The sequence below is a fragment of the Tribolium madens genome, unplaced genomic scaffold (assembly GCF_015345945.1).
Source record: "Tribolium madens isolate multiple individuals breed KSU strain unplaced genomic scaffold, Tmad_KSU_1.1 Scaffold_71;HRSCAF=194;Tcas5.2_LG6, whole genome shotgun sequence".
NCBI classification, from domain to species: domain Eukaryota; kingdom Metazoa; phylum Arthropoda; class Insecta; order Coleoptera; family Tenebrionidae; genus Tribolium; species Tribolium madens.
In genome coordinates this window covers 7,544,634-7,565,623 of record NW_025401041.1, presented here as the reverse complement: position 1 = coordinate 7,565,623, position 20,990 = coordinate 7,544,634, and the positions used below count along the sequence as shown (strand labels likewise).

Here is a 20,990-nt window from a genome sequence, read left to right as displayed (position 1 = left end):
TTATAAAATATAATTATATAAAAACATATACAAAATCATCAGTATTATTAAATAGACATAAAAAAATGTCAAATGTCAAAAAATAAATGTCAAAATTTTTTGACAGATAGGATTTTTTTAACATTTTTTTAAGTTCATTATCTTACTTAAAATTTTTCTCTAGAGCACTAAAAAAAACTCTTTGAAAGTATTTTTTTTTGTGTACATTAGAGTTTTTGGGCCACTCTGTATGTGTTTCCCCCTTGAATTAGCATTTAATTTCTCGTCGAATAATGAAGCGATTTAATCGTCTGCCTGCCTCCCTACACCTCGCGAAACCTAAAACCTCCGGTAAAGCGACCTCTTTTACAGACATTGCGTGCATCCTAGTGTGCTTTGGACCCGTCGTTACGTCTTGTTTAGGCGCCTGCTAGATGCGTACCCTAGAATTAAGGCTCGCTCGCCTCGAGGCTCGTCCTGTCATGGCCTCCCATTATCCTACTGATTGTATTGTGATATTATACCTGCTATAACCAATCTCTAATAATATATGTTTTTGTAAATACCATGTTGGTGGCATATTCACAGTAAATGTTTGTCTTGATTTATTACCGTCGAGCATTTTAAACGCCTACTTGATTGTGCGACGTTTACTTTTTTGAGCGTCTCAATCGGAAAAAGGGGTCACTCAAATGCTAAAATTCAAACACAACCCTTAAGTCGGTAAACAATGAAAAACGATAAATTACCTGGCGTTTTTACGGCACAGGTAAACATCTCGACATCCGAGAAACACTTAAAAATATTATTAATGGTCTTTTAAATAAATCCGACATAGGCTTTGTGTGGAATATTAGGAGAAAATTGGAGGGTCAACCGAATTAATTTGATTTTTATGGATGAGAGAGGAGCTTGTTTAAACTCGTCCAATTTGTGGAAACGCATTTTTCACGAATTAATTTCCCTTTTCTATTTTATTGTTTACTTTAAAAGGTTATCTTTGAATCTCCTTCAGTCACGGTTATTACGCTCAACGTATTTTCTTCAAATTGACTTACATTAAAAAACTTGTGAAGTGCGTTCACAAACACTGCCTCTTCCAGATAAAAGTCTTGTTTACTTTTGTTAATCATTGTAACTTAGCTAATTACAGGAATTAGTTAGTTTACCAGTTTCTCAGGCCTCAAAATGAACAATTGGCAATAAAGTGAGGGTTTCTAACTACATCTCTAGTTCAAATCTGAACAGAATATGGAAAATTTTGGACCAGTTCTAATATCAAATGTTTAGTTTGTTTTAGTTTTTTTATTTTTATGATGCATTTAATGTTGTCGACTTTTCTTTATCTCTCAATTATTTTTATTTTTTATACAATTGCGGACACCAAATTTTGTCATTCGACTGACATAAAAATGTAAAACAGGCTTTATGCAACTAAACACACTTTTGGTTTTTGAAATTTTTATTCTGACAGTTAAAGAACTAATATAAATTTGATGTCCAAAATTCTGTGTTCGCAATTGTACAGTTGCGGAATTACAATTTCGGGCACTATTGTCATTTTTATAATGTAAACTTTAAAAACAATCTTTACTTTAATAACCTCATTTTTACTCCTGTCATTTTGACTTATCTATTTACTTTCAAAAACAATACAAACACTCAGTATATTTCAACTTGTGGCCAAAACTTTCTATTATAGTTATTTTAAATATACTATATATTTAGATAACAGACAAAGAAATAAATTTACTGTAAATTTTAAACTAAAATCCAAACATATTAAAGCGCACCTTTGAATTTTTGAAACACCCTATATAACTTAAAAATGTCACAAGTCTAAATATTTTAATCTATTGTGGAATTAAAAAAAATAAATCCAAAAAAACCGACAGAAAAGTTTAATTGTCAAATATCAGTCATGATGACAGTATAAAAGTTAGTTTAGTAAACTTTTTGATATGACAGAAAAATATTGAAACCTTTATTCCGCAACTGACGTACTTTTTTAACTTAAAAGTCAATTTTCCAAAAATGTTAATAAGCTGGTGGCTGGTAATAAATGTCACAAGGTTTCAAAGTTCGATTTTCGAAGTGTCAAGTGTCAAGTATCCAAAATTTTGTTGAATTAACAATAAATAAAAATATTTCATGCACACCACCTGAAAAAAAAACGCTGAAAACGCCGCTGAAAAATTGTACTAGTCTATTTCAGCACCTAAATCGGTGTTGAAATAGCTCATTAAAGCATGTTTTGGTATCGAAATAAGTCTTCTTTCTGATGAAAAATAAAAAAAGCTTTTTAGCTCTTAGAATCGTATTTAAAATGAATTAATTTTAATAAAAGTCTTACCAACATATTATAATTTCACTATTTTGATTAGATGTACTGCTATTTAAAACCAAAATTACTTATAACTTTATTTTATAAGTTTAAAATAATTGATATACCTACGTTTGTTATTTAATTACTATTTTAACAAAATGAACTAGAAATCTCACTAGAAACTAGGCTTTTGATCAACTTCGTCGTGATTGACGTGATTGTTGACTATTGTAAATCGTACCACAATTTCAATAAAGCGAAACAAAAATCACCAACTTTGATGTAAATTTCGAAACAAATAAATACTTTTTTAAAAGTTATATTGTTTTATTTGCTCATTTTGTATGATATGATTAATTCTGAATCAATCTTGACATTTAAACAATACATTGAATTTTTTTAGTTTTTATGTAGGTACGTCTGTGATTACCTAAATTCTACTATAAATATGTATACCTAATACAGCTACTAAAGTAAATACATTTTTTAGTTCTAAATACTATTTAAAGATATTTGTTAATAATTAATAAAAGTGCTGATAAGATTTTTTTAGTTTAGTTAGGTAGTAGCTGAGTTTCTAATAAAATTCGAATTTAGGTTGGATTTAAAAAGAGTTTGTCAACTATTTAGAAAAAGAATTAAAATAAGGAACCAAAAGCCTACAAAGGAGTTGCAAAAGAAATTCTCGAATAGTGCCTGCTTTAAAATAATAATAATTTGCTCTCTATTTACACCCTATTTCTAACTAGCTAAAAATAATAACAATAAAAGAAAAAAATAAGAAATCTAACTGGAATATAAAATGCAAGAAAGGTAAACTTTGTTTAAATAGGGATTGGTATTACTGTAATATAAATCGTACCACAATTTTAATAAAGCGCAAGATTATAATTTTTAAGACATTTTATTAGTAAGTATAAATTTTTTAATAAAAGTAGTTTTTAACCTTTTTATATTGAAATAAGACATTCAGATATTTGATTAACATTATGGAATGGTAATATAAATCAAAAAATTTTAGTTTTAAGAAACTCTTATTAAAACTTAGTTGTTTAATAACACTGATATGGTGATATGATTTTGCATTAGGAAGCAAAAGTGAAAATTGATAAAAAAATAATATAGAACACAATACTTGTGCCTTAAACATGTTAGGTATAGCTTTTAAATTAAAACTTTACTTTGTCAAATGTAAATATTTTTGTTTTGTTCTTATTTATTTATTTTGAAAAAAAAAACTAAAAGAATAAAATTTTTTAATTTTTTTTTGTTTTTGTTCAAAAACACGATTTGAGTACTACAAAAAAAAAATTAAATGGCAACCCACTATAAAACTATCTTTCTCATGATCTAAGAATTACAACTATCTGTTTTATATTTGATTTTTCAAAACAATTTTTTTACATAAACTGGAATTTTTACAAAACAAACAAAACAAAATACGATCATATTTTTTACTACTTTAATTTACACTAATTATTATTTTCTGTAGGCAACTGATGAAAAAAACCGTTGGTTCTATGCTTTATTTCACCCTGTATAATACCATACAGTAAATAGAAACAGGATTTTTTGATAAGAAGGTTTTTAAAATGAAATTCAAAAAAGAGGTTTGAGCTAAGTTTACTCAAAAAGCTTATTAGGTTTTATCTTTTTTTAATGCTGGTCTAAAAATGTGTCATAAAACCTTTGCAGCTTGCAGGAAAATTGCCTTCCTGCGGCAAAAAGCACAAAATCTCGTCCACAATAAAACTGCAAGCATCGGATTTAATTGCTACAAGTTGTCGCCATGTTAAGTCGACATTCTCGATAACTCCGCCGACATCATTCCGAAAACCGTCACAAATCTCAATTTAGAAAAAAATGTGTGGTTTACGACCCGGCCAATTATCAGTGCGTCAAGTTATCGAATCTCGGTGGCGGCGTGTGATATTTATGACACCGCCTCCTGTAACCAATCTGTTGACCCGCGACCCCCGACCCCAGACATGTGTCCGATAAAAAACTGATAGCTTTTACGACATTGCTTTGATAATTTTCCATCATCACAAATGAAAAAATTGCTGAGATAACCGAACGGGAAGACACCCTCCGGAAAAATCCGGGAGTGTAATATTTCTCAATCAGACGAATGTCGCCGCCGTTTCATCTCGTCCAATTTGGCGCATAACTCCGGAATTAAATATTTTTCTTGGCAATAAAATTGGGAGTGTACCACGGCGTGTTGGGAGTGTACCATAATTGCCCAGCATCATTTTCTCACCTCCATACACTATGATTAAACCTTCATGGTTACTGTGATTTTAAATCCAACCACAAAATTGCTGGGTAAACACTCGACAAAAAACAACGACCGGAATTTCGATGGGATCGAAGCTACTCATGAATTTTTTCTCATTTCAATAAAAACCCTCAGTAATTATTACAAACTGTTTTAATAAATTATTAACTCGGTTTTAAACTAATTGGTGTATAATTATTAGCAGAAATTACCAACAAAAGGGGAACTCGATGTATAATTACCTCCTATTTGGATATCTATTTCAACCCTTCACTCCGCATCTTATGACGTGTCCTTAGCCCTGTATAATTATCATAAGAAGGTAATTACAATTAAAATAGATAATTTATTCCGTGAATTATTCGACCCATACACGAAAAAACATTAGTTTACCTTGACAAATCACAGTATATAGACGAGTTTCAACACCTTTTATGACGTGATAAGAATTGTAGAAAATACTTAAACGAAAAATAAAAATTATAACCGGATACACGTGTAAGGGACGAAGGTGACGCTTTTTGGCAGGTTTATTATGGACCGATAACAAAAATTTAATTGCAAATATTTAAATTAAATAAATTTCTGATTACCAACCAAAAATTTTCTTTCTGTAGTAATTAAAAAAATTGTTCTTTAAAAAATACTTTTCCAACAAAATTGTGCTAATGTTTACTTAAAAATTTCCATTTCCCTCAAAAGTTCCTTTTTTAATAAAAAAAAACACCAAAAAATGTTAATTGTTTTAAAATATGCACATGTAAAATGTTCCAGGTTATCAGTTTTCGGTGATAAAACCCCAAAATTTTTAAAAATTTAGAATATGTAGGTGAATTTTGACTATTTTTGCAATTACTATCGATTTTCTCAATACCAATTTTTTTTTATAAAATAGAAAATTAAAAGAACTTTCTAACAATTTCAAACACAAAGGTGTTATCGATAATAATTTTGGAATTAATAGCTGATATACGTTTTGATCAAAATTTTGAAAATGCTTTCCTAGGGGTCGAGAGACTCAAAAAAGTGCATAAAATATAGTAGACACGAAAAATAAAGTTTGAAAATTTGTTGTATGAATATATAACAGCAGAGAGACACACCAAGAGCGTGGTGGCGCAGCGACATTAAGTTCTGATAAAAATATCTAATTGAAATTCAATTCTAATAGCTCAAATAAATGTAACAATGAAATGACGGAAATGTGTACAATTGGGAACACGGAATTTTGGACATCAAATTTATGTCAATTCAAAAAATGTCAGTGTCCATTTGAAAGTTTTAGTTGAAATTTATTTTTGGAGTCAATTTTCCGAAACAATAATGACAGAAATACGAGTTTTTGTATACAGGGTGCGCCAGAACTTGCGCCTCGAGAAAAATACTAAGAACATGAAAAAATGCTATCTATAAAAATTTAGAAGTAATGAGAGTTTAAATTTTGCACTTTGACTCTATTTATTTCTGTTGAAAAAATAATTTTACAGGTTTTTTAGTTAGAAAAGAGGAAACAAGGAAGCTGAATCCAAAATTGTAACTCTGTTTATTGTTATTTGTGGCTTTTATTTGCAAATATTTGTACTTTTACTAAATAATCATTAAATATCATTAAATAGACACAAAAAATGTCAAATGTCAAAAAATATGTGTAAAAATTAACTTTTTATTTCTAAAAAATTAAAAAAGTCATACTTAAACTCTATGTATATGCAACAAAAAATACTTTTTCCAAGAAAACTGTGCTAATGTTTATTTAGAAATTTTCATTTCTCTCAAAATTTCCTTCTTTTTTAATAAAATACTTTAAAAAATTTCTATTTTGTAAACTTTGGCCAATATGTTAATTGTTGTAAACTATGCAAAATGTTCCAGGCAATTAGTTGGCGTCGATAAAACCACAGAATTCTAAAAATTTAGAAGTCTATAGTAGATGTATTTTGACTATTTTTGCAAATACTATCGATTTTTGCAATAACTATTTCTTGCACGACAATACTCTTTTCTATAAAATAGTAAATTAAAAGTACTTTCTAACGATTTTTTTAATGCTTTCCTAGGGGTCTAAGAGATGGCACATAAGAGCTATTTAAAATTTAAACATGTAAAAGTGAAATGACTAAAATATGTAAAACGCACAAAATAGAAAAAATAGCATAAATAAACTCGTTTCGGGGAAACTCTTTCTTTATAAAACTAAAAGAAATGAAACACAAAACGAAATAGTATTTGTGAGTCATTGCATATCATAACAAGAAATGAAGTGGATTAAAATCTGGTAATCGCGGTGATTGCATCTTCAGTACCTAACACATAGATGGAGGCTTTCAAGATATTTTATTCTCTTTTTAAAATAGCAATCAAAAATATCAAGCATTTTTTAAAGCAGATTATGAAACAATTTGTGCTTTTCCTGGTGAAAATGTAGATTTCCTGTTGAAATTACGACCAATCTAAATGACAGCCTTCCTTTCGGCTCATCGGAAATATCATTCGGAACCTCACCTAATGAAATCATTATTCAAATGAGATCCATCGCATAAATTCCCTCTAAAAATTCATTTTTGGTCTAATCACCTCTCAATTAACAACTCAAAGCAGGAATTAAGCTCTCCGTTATTAGTTCGAAGATTTATGACTTCCTTCAAATTTCTAACAATGATGTTGGGACCACCTGTCAATAGACCACACATAACCTCGTTCGTTCGAATTTTCGTACCTAATTCCACACATACATATACTCGGTGGTACATAAAAACTGAATAATGATAGGTTCTCCGATGTTGTTTTTTCCCTCCTCCGTTTTAAACACACACTCGTTGCGGTCCAAGCAACTCTTCTTTTTTTCCCACACGGCCATCGCCTCTTAACAACTCCAATGGTCCACTGTACCTTATAGCTAAAGTCAATAAGGTATAATTTAGTATTTATCATATTTTCTGTGAGGTAGGTACAGTCGACCAGTGGATTAATCGCCCCTGGTCGCCCCTTTCCTCGCCGGTACTTTACAGGTCGACCACACCTCGTAGTTATTATGATATACTCGTTAGTTAACAACGTTGTTATATGAGTGGCAGGTTTGGGTAAGTCGAGGTGGGCCCACTGCCGGCCCCATGGTCGAGTTAGCCTTCCCATTGCCTTACTCCTTGGCCGCTTTTGGTAATTTTCGATGGGTCTTCTTACCTTTCTCTCAGAATCAAGTCATCTGCTTTTCGATTTGTGGATGGATCTTGATGCTAATAAGGTGTTTGGATCGGTTAATGATCTGATATAGCAATTTCGTAAGGTTTATGGGTGTTGGTTTTTTTTTGAACGAGATGCCCGCAATGGCAGGTGTTAATTTCATATTCTTTGCGGCTGAGAAAAATGACAAGTGGTTGAGCCAAAAAATGGGTTTAATTCGATGGGACGTTTCCGGGACAGATGGGTTCGATCAATGATAATTTGGTAATTTCATGTTTTGAGTCGGAGAATATGCGGTTTCGGGAAGTTTTGAGTAATTAACAATAACCGCAATTTCTCATTTTTGCTGCAAATGCACAGGATGTTCCAAAATTTGCCAATTCGCAACCAAAAAAATCAATTAAAAGCTATGAAATTAAATTGTTACGTTTTTCTTTATTATTTTCAAAAAGTAGTACCTACAAAAAAAAAATTCTAAAGTTATAAAATTATTCTATAGATAAAAATTCTTGAAACGTTTACCACGTTTCAAAAATGTTTGTCTGTTCTTAATTCCTTGTTAAAAAATAATTGGTTTATAGAACAGCCTATATTGCGTTTGACAGAAAAAGGTAATATTTTTATAAACTATACCACGTTTACGTTTCAAAAAACATTGTCTTCCTTAAATAAAAATTAGAAAGAGCTTAAAAAACCTGATGTAATATTTTTTCTAATGTGAAACTAAAAAATATTCTATACCGCGTTTTAAAATTGTTTGTCTGTTCCTCATCTGAGATTTCCTCGTTCCTATACTTCACATTGGAATCCAGCACTCTTACACACGTATGAAACTATAAAATTATTCTATACAACATTTCATAAAAAATTGTCTCTGTTAAATTATAGTTAAAAATGACTAAAATAACAAAAACTTGATATAAAATTATTCTAGACCATGTTTCAAAATTTTTTGTCTGTTTTTAATATTGGATTTTTTTGTTTGGTTTGTACGTTTTGCATTTGCGTTTGACAAAAAATTTAGTATAAAATAGTTTCAAAATTTTTTGTTTGTCTCAAATCCTGAATTTTCTTGTATTTAAATTTAATATCAAAGTCCAGCACTTTTTTCTTTCACACGAACTATATTTTGATGGCCTATAACTTCTCTAACGCAAAGATGTAAAAGTATTCTATACCACGTTTCATAAAAAATATTGTCTTCTTAAAATAAATGTTAAAAATAATAATCAAAATCACAAAAAAATTTGCAAACTAATAAAAAAAAATCTAACACAAAGTTATAAAATTACTGCGTTTCAATTAATATTTTTATAAACTATACCACGTGTCACCCACATTGTTTTTTTTTTTAATAAAAGTTAGAAAAATGTAAAAAAACTTGATATAATTTATTTTTCTAATGTGGGACCAAAAATATTCTGTACCACGTTTTATAAAAAATTGGCTGTGTTAAATTATAGTTAAAAATGACCAAAATAACAAAAACTTGACACAATTTTTTTATTGGAGTTATAAAATTCTTCTTGACCACGTTTTAAAAATTTTTGTTTGTTTTTAATATTATTTTTTGTTTGAGTTTTACGTTTGCATTTGCGTTTGACAAAAAAATTAGTATAAAACATAGTGCAATGAATATTTTTGTAAGCTACACTACGTTTCAAAAATTTTTATCTATGGCCTATAACTTTTCTTACCCAAAAACATAAAAGTATTCTATACCACCTTTCATAAAAAATATTGTTTTCTTAAAATAAATGTTAAAAATAATAATCAAAATCAAAAAAAAATTGCAAACTAATATATAAAAACTCTAACACAAAGTTATAAAATTACGACGTTTCAATTAATATTTTTATAAACTATATCACGTTTCAAAAAACATTGTTTTCTTTAAATAAAAGTTAAAAAAAGCTAAAAAAAAACTTGATATAATTTATTTTTCTATGACCAAAAAATATTCTATACCACGTTTGAAAATTGTTTGTCTGTTCCAAATCCGAGATTGCCTTGTTTCTACATTTTACAATGGAATATAGCACTGTTTATTTATTACACACATGAAACTATAAAATTATTCTATAAAATATTAAAAATTAACTGTAAAATAAAAAAAATTAGATTTTTGATTTGGGATTATAAAATTATTCTAGACAACGTTTCGAAACTTTTTGTTCGCTTTTAATACTGAATTTTTTGTTTTGCGTTTGACAAACAAAATTGTATATAATATGGTGCAATGAATATTTTTGTAAGCTATACCACGTTTCAAAAACTTTTGTCTGTTTTAAATACTGGATTTGCTTTGTTTCTACATTTGACATTAGGGTCCAACACTGTTTTTTTCTTATACACGAAGTAGGTTACTAGACCGAAAAAAGTAAAGTAGCAAAATTGGCATTTTCTTTATAAATTTACAAATATAGGGTGTTTCAAAACTCGTGCTTTAGTGAAAAAATGTAAAAAAAAATATAAAAATGTGTGTTGGAAGAATAATTTTCCACGTTTTATTGATGCAGGAAACACAGAATCTGTATCCTAAATTAACTACATATGTTTTGTGGTAATGTTTTTGTACTTTTACTGAATAATTATGAAAAAAACATACAAAATGATCAGTAGACATAAAAAATGTCAAATGACAAAACTCAAAATTTTTTGACAGAAAATTTTTAAAATATTTTTTTGACATTTTTCTTTTCTTTTTTGAAACACTCTGTATTCATAAAAAATGCAGTTGCAATGTTTTCTGGGTAAACACGACTGATAATTTGATGTAACAATTATTGAATTCTAGTATAGTGTTTATTAATGAATTTTGAACCAATTTTTGATACATTCATTTTTCTTATTATTATTGAAATGTGTTATGGTAATTATGGGGACTTGAACCTGTATTTTTTGTGTTTTTAAGTTTCTAACTGATATTTTTAGAACGTTAATAGAATAATAGTCTTGGTGATCGAAGCCTTCCCTTACCCAAATACCTCTAGTGTCTTTAATAGCAAGCATTCACTTAAAAATAAATGTAGAACCGGCGCGTTGAACTAATCGATAATCATAATATGGGTGTGGGTCTTGTTGAGTAAAAAAAAACTGTTTCAAGACCACATGCACTCTAAACTGCAATTACGATTGACACAGAAAGGGAAAAAAGCATCGCCTCAAACGGTCCAATTTAATCAAATTATAGGTCTAGACAGGTAGCTTGAAATTACACAATCCCTCGACGACTTAACAATCCTAGTTTCGAAAATGTCACGAGTTGTAGGTATATTTTGCAAATTCTTGTCATTATAGATGGAAATTTTTCCACTTGGATCGATAATAACATATTCTTGTGACGATCGTTGACGCGTTCGACCGTGATGGATAGATACAGAGAAGAGATGATTACCTCGCCGCCTCCTCTTCAATTTATACTAAATTTCCCAAAGGTGCTAACCTGATGTGAGGAGCTTTGGTGGCGGCGATGCCGCCGCCGACACGTCGAACCAACACCACTGAAAAATTCATATCGACATGCACGACTTTCAACTTGCCAAAGAGATTTTGGCACTTGTGATAAATGAGGGGAAATGAGGAAGGCTTATCAGTTATATTTACTTTTACGCAATGCATTATTACAATGAAAAATTTGTCTCCAAGACATTAAAAGTTTAAAAGTAAAAATTACAAATTTGGCGGATTAAGATCCATTAGCAAAAAAAATATATTTGACTCACCTTGTGTTTCAAAACACACGCTCCAGAGAAAATGTCATGTAAAATGAGATACCAAGAACAAAGAAAAAATGTTAAGAAATTTTTTTTATAAAAATTTTTGTTGGAAAAATATGTTTTTTTTCCTACAAACTATTAGAAGAGAAAACAAAGAAGCTGTATCCTAATATACAAGATTAACACTAAATAGACATAAAAAATCTCAAATGTCAAAATTTTTGGCCAATAAAATTTTTTCTTACTTGGGTCGTAAGTTCTAAAACCCTGTATGTAATTATGTTAGCCCGAAAATTTTCACTTTGAAAATTTTTAGAATATAGTTGTAGTTATACTCGTTATACACTTAAACAAAGATGCCTTAATACGAAATTGTGTTAGACAAACAAAGACAGAATATAACAGACGAGAAAACAAAATATAACACTGGCATAAATTTTACTTTTTTTGTAAATTAAACTTTGTTACGTTATGGTTCCCCTGTGCATGTTTAATGTAAAAAATAGTTGTTGCCTCATGAGTGATATACTTTATTTTTTTTTATGCATGTTTTATGAAATTTGAAGGTTGAAATATATCAAAAGTTGCAAAGTTTAGTGTTAATAAAAGTAAGCAAAAAATTGTGAATTTAGTCGAAGCTATTTGTCGTTTTTTTATTCATTTTTGAAAAATACAAAAATTTTATTTTACATAGGAAAGAAAGGGTACAAAGAAGACAATTTATTATTGAATGTTTTCACAACAAAAATTAAATTTTGATATTTGTATTAATTAAATTAACAAAATTATCCAAGACATTCATTTTTAAAGTTGCCAAAATTAAAAATGAAAATTATGTGCTTCAAAGAAAATCAAGCGGATTAAGATCGGGCATTCGCAGTGGCCATTAGCAAATGAAAAAATATATTTGACTCACCTTGTATACGAGTACATAGATTGTAAAGAAAAGAGGATAATATTAGATACCCTTTAAAAAATTTGGAATTTTTACCAAAAAAGAAAAACTAAATAGGTACAATAATTTTCGTTTTAGTGTGATATACTATATTTTTTCTAAAGCATATTTTTATAAAACGTGAAGTTGAGATTCATTAAAAGTTGTAATAGTTGCATTGTTTAGTCTCGTGATTATAAAAATGAGCAAAAAATTATAAATCTAGTCAAAACTTTTTGTCATTTTTTTTATTCTCTAGTGAATAAAACAAAAAATTTGCTATACATACGACATAAGGAAGGGTTCAAAGAAAACAATCTATTATTCAATGTTTTTACAATAAAAAATTAATTGTCGATATTTGTATTAACTGAATTAGACAAAAGTATCCAAGACATTTTTTTAAGTTGGCAGCCGTGGCAAAAAAAAGTTACAGCCAAAATCTAAAATAAAAATTATGAGTGTGTTTATGTGCTTAAAAAAAATCAAGCGGATTAAGTTCGGGCATTCGCGGTGGCCATTAGCAAATAAAAAAAAAAATATTTGACTCACCTAGTATACGAGTATATAGTTTGTATAGAAAGGAGTGCAATTATTTTTTTAAAAATTTGATATTTAAAAAAAAAAAATTAATAAAATAGTTTTCGGCTTAGTGTGATATACAATATTTTTTCTAAAGCATATTTATATAAAACGTAAAGTTGAGATCCATTAAGTGTTGTAATAATTGCATTGTTTAGTCTCGTGTTTATAGAAATGAGCAAAAAATTGTAAATTTAGTCAAAACTTCCTTTCACATTTTTATTCTCTAGTGAATAAACCAAAAATTCTGCTATACATACGACATAAGAAAGAGTACAAAGAAAACAATATATTATTTAATGTTTTTACAATAAAAAATTAAATTTCGATAATTGTATTATTTAAATTAAACAAAATTATCCAAGACATTTATTTTTAAAGTTGGCCGCCGTGTCAACAAAAAGTTACAGCCAAAATTAAAAATAAAAATTATGAGTGTGTTTATGTGCTTCAAAGAAAATCAAGCGGATTAAGATCGGGCATTCGCGGTGGCCATCAAAAAATTTATTTGACTCATCTTGTATACACAGTCTAAGAGTACAAAAAAGTGCAATATTACCCTTTTAAAAATTTGGAAATTTTCCAAAAAAAAACAAAATGAAATAGTTTTAGTCTTAGTGTGATATACTATATTTTTTCGAGAGGCAGTTCACTTATGGAATTTTTGCAATTTAATCGGAAATTGCTTGGAATTATTTTGAATTATTGAAATTATCTTTGGATTGTTTGAAATTACTTATTATTAATTATTATGTGAATTATTGGAATTTTTCTGGAATTACTGGATTTTTTTTTGGAATTACTAGAATTCTTTTTGGAATTATCAGAGCTATTAGGAGTACATTGATGACGCAGCTGTACTTAAGCACTTAAGAACTATTTAATCTGGAATTACAGGAATTAATTTGAAATTATAGAGATTAATCTAAAAAATTGGATTTACTGAAATTTTGGTTGAATTTGTGGAATTTCGGTGGAATTTTTTTGGAATTGGTTGTACAAATTTTTTTCAGGTTAACGGTCCCTCGATTTTTTCCAATGCAAATGAAGTGTTGCGTCTCGTGTTTAAAAAAAATGAGCAAAAAACTGTAAAATAAGTTACTTTTTTAATCTCTAGTGAATAAACCAAAAATGTTATTTTATTGATGAAATCCGAAAAGGCATAAACTATGAAAAGTGCATTGGCACTTGATAAATCTTGCGATGAATAATGGCCCATCGGTGCCATTATAATTAAAATAATATAGAAAAAAAGTCGAGTGTGGCTCTGATGCGGGCAATAAAATCGGCTGTTGTCCTGTTAGTCGGAGCCCCCGTCTGCTTTCGGCTGATAATAAATCATCACCGTGGTGTAAGACTCAGGTAAGGCCATTATAGTCCCGTATTTGTTTAGTGCGTAAGTGCCAGTGGCGCCCGTCAGTCGGTGCACAGCGGGACGTTGGTCTGTTGGTCCGGCCGAATCTCGCATTGAGTCAATTATAAACGAACCGGCGCCTAAATTCCACCCAAGTCTACCACCGATCATTATCTCCGACACGGAAATTGAAATTGTGTTTTTTTCACGGACACGCTGTATATTCGCACGAGGGATGTTTACAGAATAGATCATAGACAGCTGTTGAATTTTTCAAAGGGGATGGGAGAATCGCCATTATTTTGATATCTCTATTTGGGGCGAGGGATGCGATTTTGGGCCTTGTGCAAGAGGGAGTCGCTTGGGCATTAAATTAGGTCTGGAATGGATTGGGGATTCGATATTAGAAAATTCTTGAATTATTTCTCACTGTTTTTAAAGCCAACTAATGACATGCAAATATCGTGCATGTAACTACGACTAGTTGTACATTTAATGTTTATTAAATGAGTCAAAGCGTGATTAAAACTTTGAATAAAATGTTACAAACCTACGCGAAATCGATGTTTATTTATGTTTTAATAAAAGCTGTTTGTCAATTAAGCGTTTTTTTCAAATCTGATTTACTACAAAACGCAGAAAACGATTGCAACATATAGGGTAAAGTCGGGCAAATGCACTCATTACCCGATGTTTGCTAAAAAAAATTAATATTGAAACTGATTTAAAAATACGTAAGCCACACTGTATACATGACACCACCAAAAAAGCTTCTTAAAATTCTTGCAATTAGTTTTGGAATTTTTTGATATTTTTTTTACTTTTAACATTGGGAAGCAGTCTAGAAAGTGTGTAAATAAAAGAGAAAAATTATACCGGGTGTGTTCAAAAAATAATTCACCTAATATTAAAATTATATTTTTTTATTAATATTAGTGAAACTACAAGGTATTTGGTATTCGTCAAAAGATACATAGATGTACAAAGAACACATAAAAAAAACAAATAACATTTTACATTTAGTGACAAGTATTTACATAAAAATATTTTTTGAAAACTCATTCAGAGTGAGAGAGATCTGCGTTTAGTTTTGCCTTAGCCTTTTTTTTAGGGGAGTAATTGGCAATTCACTATTAGAATATTTTTTTTAGAGTGAAATAAACCAAAAACTGCTTTAAAACTGACAGATGTCAAAAATATTTTGATTAATGACAACATTATTTTCCTACGACCCTAACAGAAAATAGGTTTTTCCACTCTAATTTCAAAAAAGAAAGTGACTATTTACTTCTCATCTTTCAAAATTACTTACAATAAAATTACTTATAATAAAACTGCTAGATTTAAGGACGAAACTGGGATATCAATAGAAATTATTAATTTTGAAGTTCTTTTTGCTAAATCGTAGGAAAAATTACATGTATTACACTGAGAGACAAGTGTCTTTTCTCCCTGGGTGGTTACAGTGACTTCCACCTGTGGGAGGAAAAGATACACTTTCCTCCCTTGTAATAACTATTGAAATTTTGGTGGAATTAAAAATGGTTAAAGAATTTCTTTATTATTTTTCTATATTTTGTTGTAACGTTTTCTTAACGTACTGAAAAGCTTATGTGCCATTTTGTATAGAGAATGAATTATAAAAAATAAAATTGAGACAAATGAGAAATAATAAAATGTGTTCTAAAACGAAAATAATGTGTTCTGGATATGTTTTAACGAAGTAAAACTGTAAAAAAAAATAAGACAATATAGGGACTTTATAAAAAATTGTTTAATAAAACACATAGTTTTATTTTCAAAATAGAGAAAAACAAACATAAAAAAAAATCTGTTTAAAAATCGACTCATAGTATAACTTTATAAAAATCGTGTTCACATTTTTTTGTGACTATCATTTAATTACTATTTTTGTGCTTTTCAAATAAATATTTTTTTATTTACAATCATAACCTAATAAATCAAAATACCTTGCATGTAAAAAGTTAGAAAGTTTGACATTTAAATTTCATTCAACGACTGTTATGAAATATTATGTTTAGGTTGGAAAAAGGTTACTTTTTTATCAGTTGATAGATGTGTAATATGACAGTTCAGGTTGGAAAATGGCCACTTACTAACTCCAAAACTGATAAGGAAGTGACCATTTCCCAACCTTAACTGTCATATGTCATGTTTTTCAAAATTTGATGGTCCTTAAAACCTTGTCATCGTACTTCAGCTTGTTATTAAATTTCGCATTGGTGATAAAAAATTTCCCACCTCGATATGTAATCTACTATTACTAAACTCAACATAGATAATTGCCTCAACAGCAAATTTTTTTCGAAATTTTTGATTTCTTAGTTTTTTTGTAATTATTAACTAATTGTAAATATGTTAGAAATCAATTTGTAGCAGATAATATAATTGAAATGCTTTATAAAAAATTAAATAAAATTGAAGAACCACTAGTTCTTTCGGTATATCATTATGTTAAAATAAATTTTACAAAAACTGAGAAAAAACTTAATTAACTAGAATAAAAAAAGATGGATTATTACTACATTTTATTAAACATTGAAAAATACAGTATGATGAAAAAAAGGCGCCCGTGTTAACCTACACGTAATAAGTGATCTTTTATTAAAGACGAATTCGAAAACCAAAATTGGATTTGTGCTCTTATCAGTAAAGTATAGACTTTCCTTTTTAGAAAAGAGAAATCTATATAATTAAGTGTTTTAAAATAATTTCATTGTTAAAGTCTAGATTTTGCTACTGTTGACGGTGTTCTTAAAAAAATGTGTAAAAAGTCTATTGAAATAAACTTTATTGAAGATGTTTGGATACCATTTCTTGGCTCCAAAGAAAATTTATCAATGTTGCAACATTGCAAATATCCTAGGATACAGAAAATGTCCAAGTAATATTCAATTATTTGAAACGGTAGCAACAAAAAATTCAATTTTCAATGTTGTTTGTTCTGTGAAATTTGAACGATTAAAGTCAAAAAGTCAAAAAAAGTCGAAAAATACCTGAGTGAAATAGTTTTTTAGTAAAAGAAATTTGTGCAATATTGCCGCTTTGTGCTGTTAGACAAACTGTTTAGATTTTAAAAAGAATCTATTTAGACTATTTTTGGAATGATGGTCACAATGTTTCAATAAAAAAGGACGCGCCTGTTTCAATCGTGGGCGCCTTTTTTTCATCACCCTGTATATACAGTGCTATTAAAAATTTTGTTTATTAAGCAAAAGCCAAAAAATATGTTTTGTGTCAGATGCTGTGTAGTAAATTTAGCTTAGGCCATAGGGTATGTTACCGTTAGCCTAGTGTTTGAAGGGCGTTTTGACGTGAATCCCCGTGTATATTTGCAGACAAATGTTTCCCCAGATGAAGTTCAGAGTGTCCGGTTTGGACTTGAAAGCCAAATACATACTCCTGTTGGACATAGTCGCCGCTGACGACTACAGATACAAATTCCATAACAGGTGATTTCCATAAAATCTCTAATACATACCTCAATGTTTCAGGCGTATGTTTCCTGCCTTCAAAGTACGCGTATCGGGCTTAGACAAAAAATCCAAATATATCCTACTAATGGACATCGTAGCTGCTGACGATTGTAGATATAAATTCCATAACAGGTTAGAAACTGCAAAAATCTTATTCTTCTCCTAGTTGGTGTTTGATTTAGAATTTCTTTGCAAAAATTTCGTATGCGACAGACCGATCCTTAAAATTTTTTCACTACTCAAATTTCGTTCTGTTTGATACGAAGTGTTATTCGGGTGTTTGTTTTGCAAATTCCGAGCCCGAAAACAGATGCCCGAATTGTATGATGTTTGAAAGGCACGAAGCATGCGTAATTCTTGTCGAGAAGTCTTAAACTGAAATAACAAAACTCGGATTTTGTTATTTCCTCTTGCATGAAGTCTTTCTCATGGTAAACTTTCAGCCGATGGATGGTGGCGGGGAAGGCCGATCCTGAAATGCCCAAACGGATGTACATCCATCCTGACAGTCCATCGACAGGTGAACAGTGGATGCAAAAAGTCGTCTCTTTCCACAAACTCAAACTCACCAACAACATCTCCGACAAGCACGGCTTTGTGAGTATTACACACGAGTTTTTTTCTGTTGTAAGTCATTCAAATGCGCCTTCGAAATGAGATAATTAGTGGAGAATTCGGACAGTAAAGTCGGGTTTGGGGCTTTATGTGGCACTTAATTAGTACAGAGACCACCTATCTTGAACGGTATTAAATGCAAAGCTAATTCGGACTGGCGCTACTGGAATCGTCGACCAAAAAGGCCTTTCGGAGATAGCCACCCCGATAAAGAAGCGAATTAATTGATCGAGGACGGAAACACACAAATTTACAATTAGGACGAATTTACGATGGCATTGACACCGACCGATGAGGTATTTCGGCTCGAAATTTAATTGGTGACGGCCTTTCGCAACATGATGGCCTCTTCATTCCACTCAATATTGAGAACATTTTTTTCAAAATACAGGCCAAAATGAGTTGCCTAATTTTATAGAAAGTCTAGTAATATTTTAATTTTTTTAAATCGTCCAAAATAGTCCGTAAAAAGTATTTTTTCGGACCCAGATGTCATTATAGAAAACGTCCGTGAAATGTGCAATGTTGTAAAAAATACAAGTATTTTTTTATTCATAGTTATTTTCTTCGGCTATCGCCTCCATTTCCATTTCAACTCTTTCAAATAAAAAAAACATAAAAATTTTATAGTTGTAGGGATCAAATATTCAGGGAAAGTCCATTTTTAACGAAAAAAATTTGAAATTTGTTTCTTTTTTTTTAATACCTTTATAACAAAATAATAGATCACTCATTTAGTGTAGTTGCAAAATTTGAAACTTGTAACTCTCTTCCTTTATTATATTAAGAAAAGATGGGACAAATGTTATAAATTTTATTTAATTTTAAATTTATCTTTGGTAAAGATGAATTTTCGCTGTTAAATGGAACCTCCCTGTATATTAATATATTTATATTCATATAAGATACTTAAAGTATAGAATACTTTTCTTAAAATATTCAAAATATTACTTATTATGACAATCTAGACAAAATAGCAAAATAAAATACACATTAATTACATACGAGGTGTCCCAAGTTCATTAGTGACGTTTAAATGGTAAAAAAATATATATAGGACATTAATAGATACTAATCTAGTCCATCGCCTAAAATTATTTTCAACTATACAGCGTGTCTCAAAATAAGTTACAATACTTGTGTTTTTTAAAATGAAACACTATATGTTTCTTAGCGTTTTTGGATGTAAATTTTAATGACAATGTTTTTAAACTTTTATTGGTCGATTTTGCTTAGTTTTAAAAATAAGACTTTTTTTTGACGAAAATGCACTTTTTAAAAATTTATTACACAAAAACTAAGACATTTAGAAATATTTTTTTACTACCGCAAAGAAAAAAAACAAGTTATAAGGTTGTAACATTTTTTTGGTGTGTTGCATTTGCAAAGATAAAAAAATGAGGCGTTTGTTAAAAGTTCAATAACTTAAAAAATTTAAATGGAACACCCTATTAATTGTTTTTGCATTTAAGAGATTATTAAATTGTCATTCTAAAATTATTTACTTTTAGGTGTTTATAATCAATAACTAAAAAAATATTTAACGTTAAACATTAAAAAAAATATTGTTTCCGTAGCCAAAAAGTGCACAGTTGCACAAGAGATGGAAGAAATATCACTTAATAATCACATTTGTGTTAAACTGAATCTATTATTCTTTATTTTTATAATAAAATAATTCGAATTTCAGTATTTATAACGACTTTTACAATCTCTGGATAAATCAACGGATAATATCTTTTATATCTTTTTATTTATTAATTGTAGACATTAAAAGTTTATTTTTTAGATAGACAATTTATCAATCTATTAGATGCAAAAATAAAAAATAAGTTGTTAGATTTAATTTTTTTGTTTTTTAATTTTTAACAAACTTTTTAATTTATTAATCTTTACAAATGCAAAACACTAAAAAATTGCTACAGCTTTAGGTTCTGTACTTTCTTTGCAGAAATAAAAATAATTTTCTAGTCTTAGTTTTTGTGTGATAAATTTTTAAAAAGTGCATGTTCTCGTCTTATTCTAAAACTAAGCAAAATCGACTAATAAAAGTTTAGCGTAAAAACATTGTTTTAAAAGGTTACATTCTAAAATGCAAAGAAATATAGGGTGTTTTATTTAAAAAAACACAAGTTTGTATCGTAACTTTTTGGTACATGCTGTATAGTTAAAAATAATTTTAGGTGATGCACTAGATTAGTATCTATCATTGTTCTATACAGTTTTTTTTTTAATTTTACTATTTAAAGGTTACTAATGGACTTTTTAAACTTGCTGGGACACTCTGTATATAGAAAAAAAAAATTTTTATTCAATGATCACAACAATTTGGAACAAATATTACACAAACACTTAAAAAAATGCAAGAAGAGATAGGAATGTTTGTTGTTGTAGTTTTTTTTTTAATGTAATGCACTCTAGTATAAATATAATAACTGTAGTATTTGTTTCTGATTGTCGTAAACATATAAAAACACTAGTAAAATTACAAAAATTTATAATATGATTTTAGTAGGTATCTTT

The 20,990-nt window shown here is 29.1% G+C and overlaps 1 protein-coding gene across 6 annotated transcripts in view; it reads left to right on the top strand.

The window, feature by feature from the left end:
* LOC123008611 (optomotor-blind protein) overlaps positions 1 to 20,990 on the top strand; it is an 80,205-nt gene that overhangs the window by 10,253 nt on the left and 48,962 nt on the right. For 3 of the 6 annotated variants that reach the window (XM_044404501.1, XM_044404499.1, XM_044404496.1), the window contains exons 3-4: positions 17,871 to 17,984; positions 18,296 to 18,449. In XM_044404501.1, the coding sequence (XP_044260436.1) occupies positions 17,871 to 17,984; positions 18,296 to 18,449 (268 nt within the window). Of the gene's footprint in view, positions 1 to 17,714; positions 17,829 to 17,870; positions 17,985 to 18,295; positions 18,450 to 20,990 lie in introns of all 6 variants that reach the window. The other 3 variants (XM_044404498.1, XM_044404497.1, XM_044404495.1) reach the window with 1 other exon arrangement.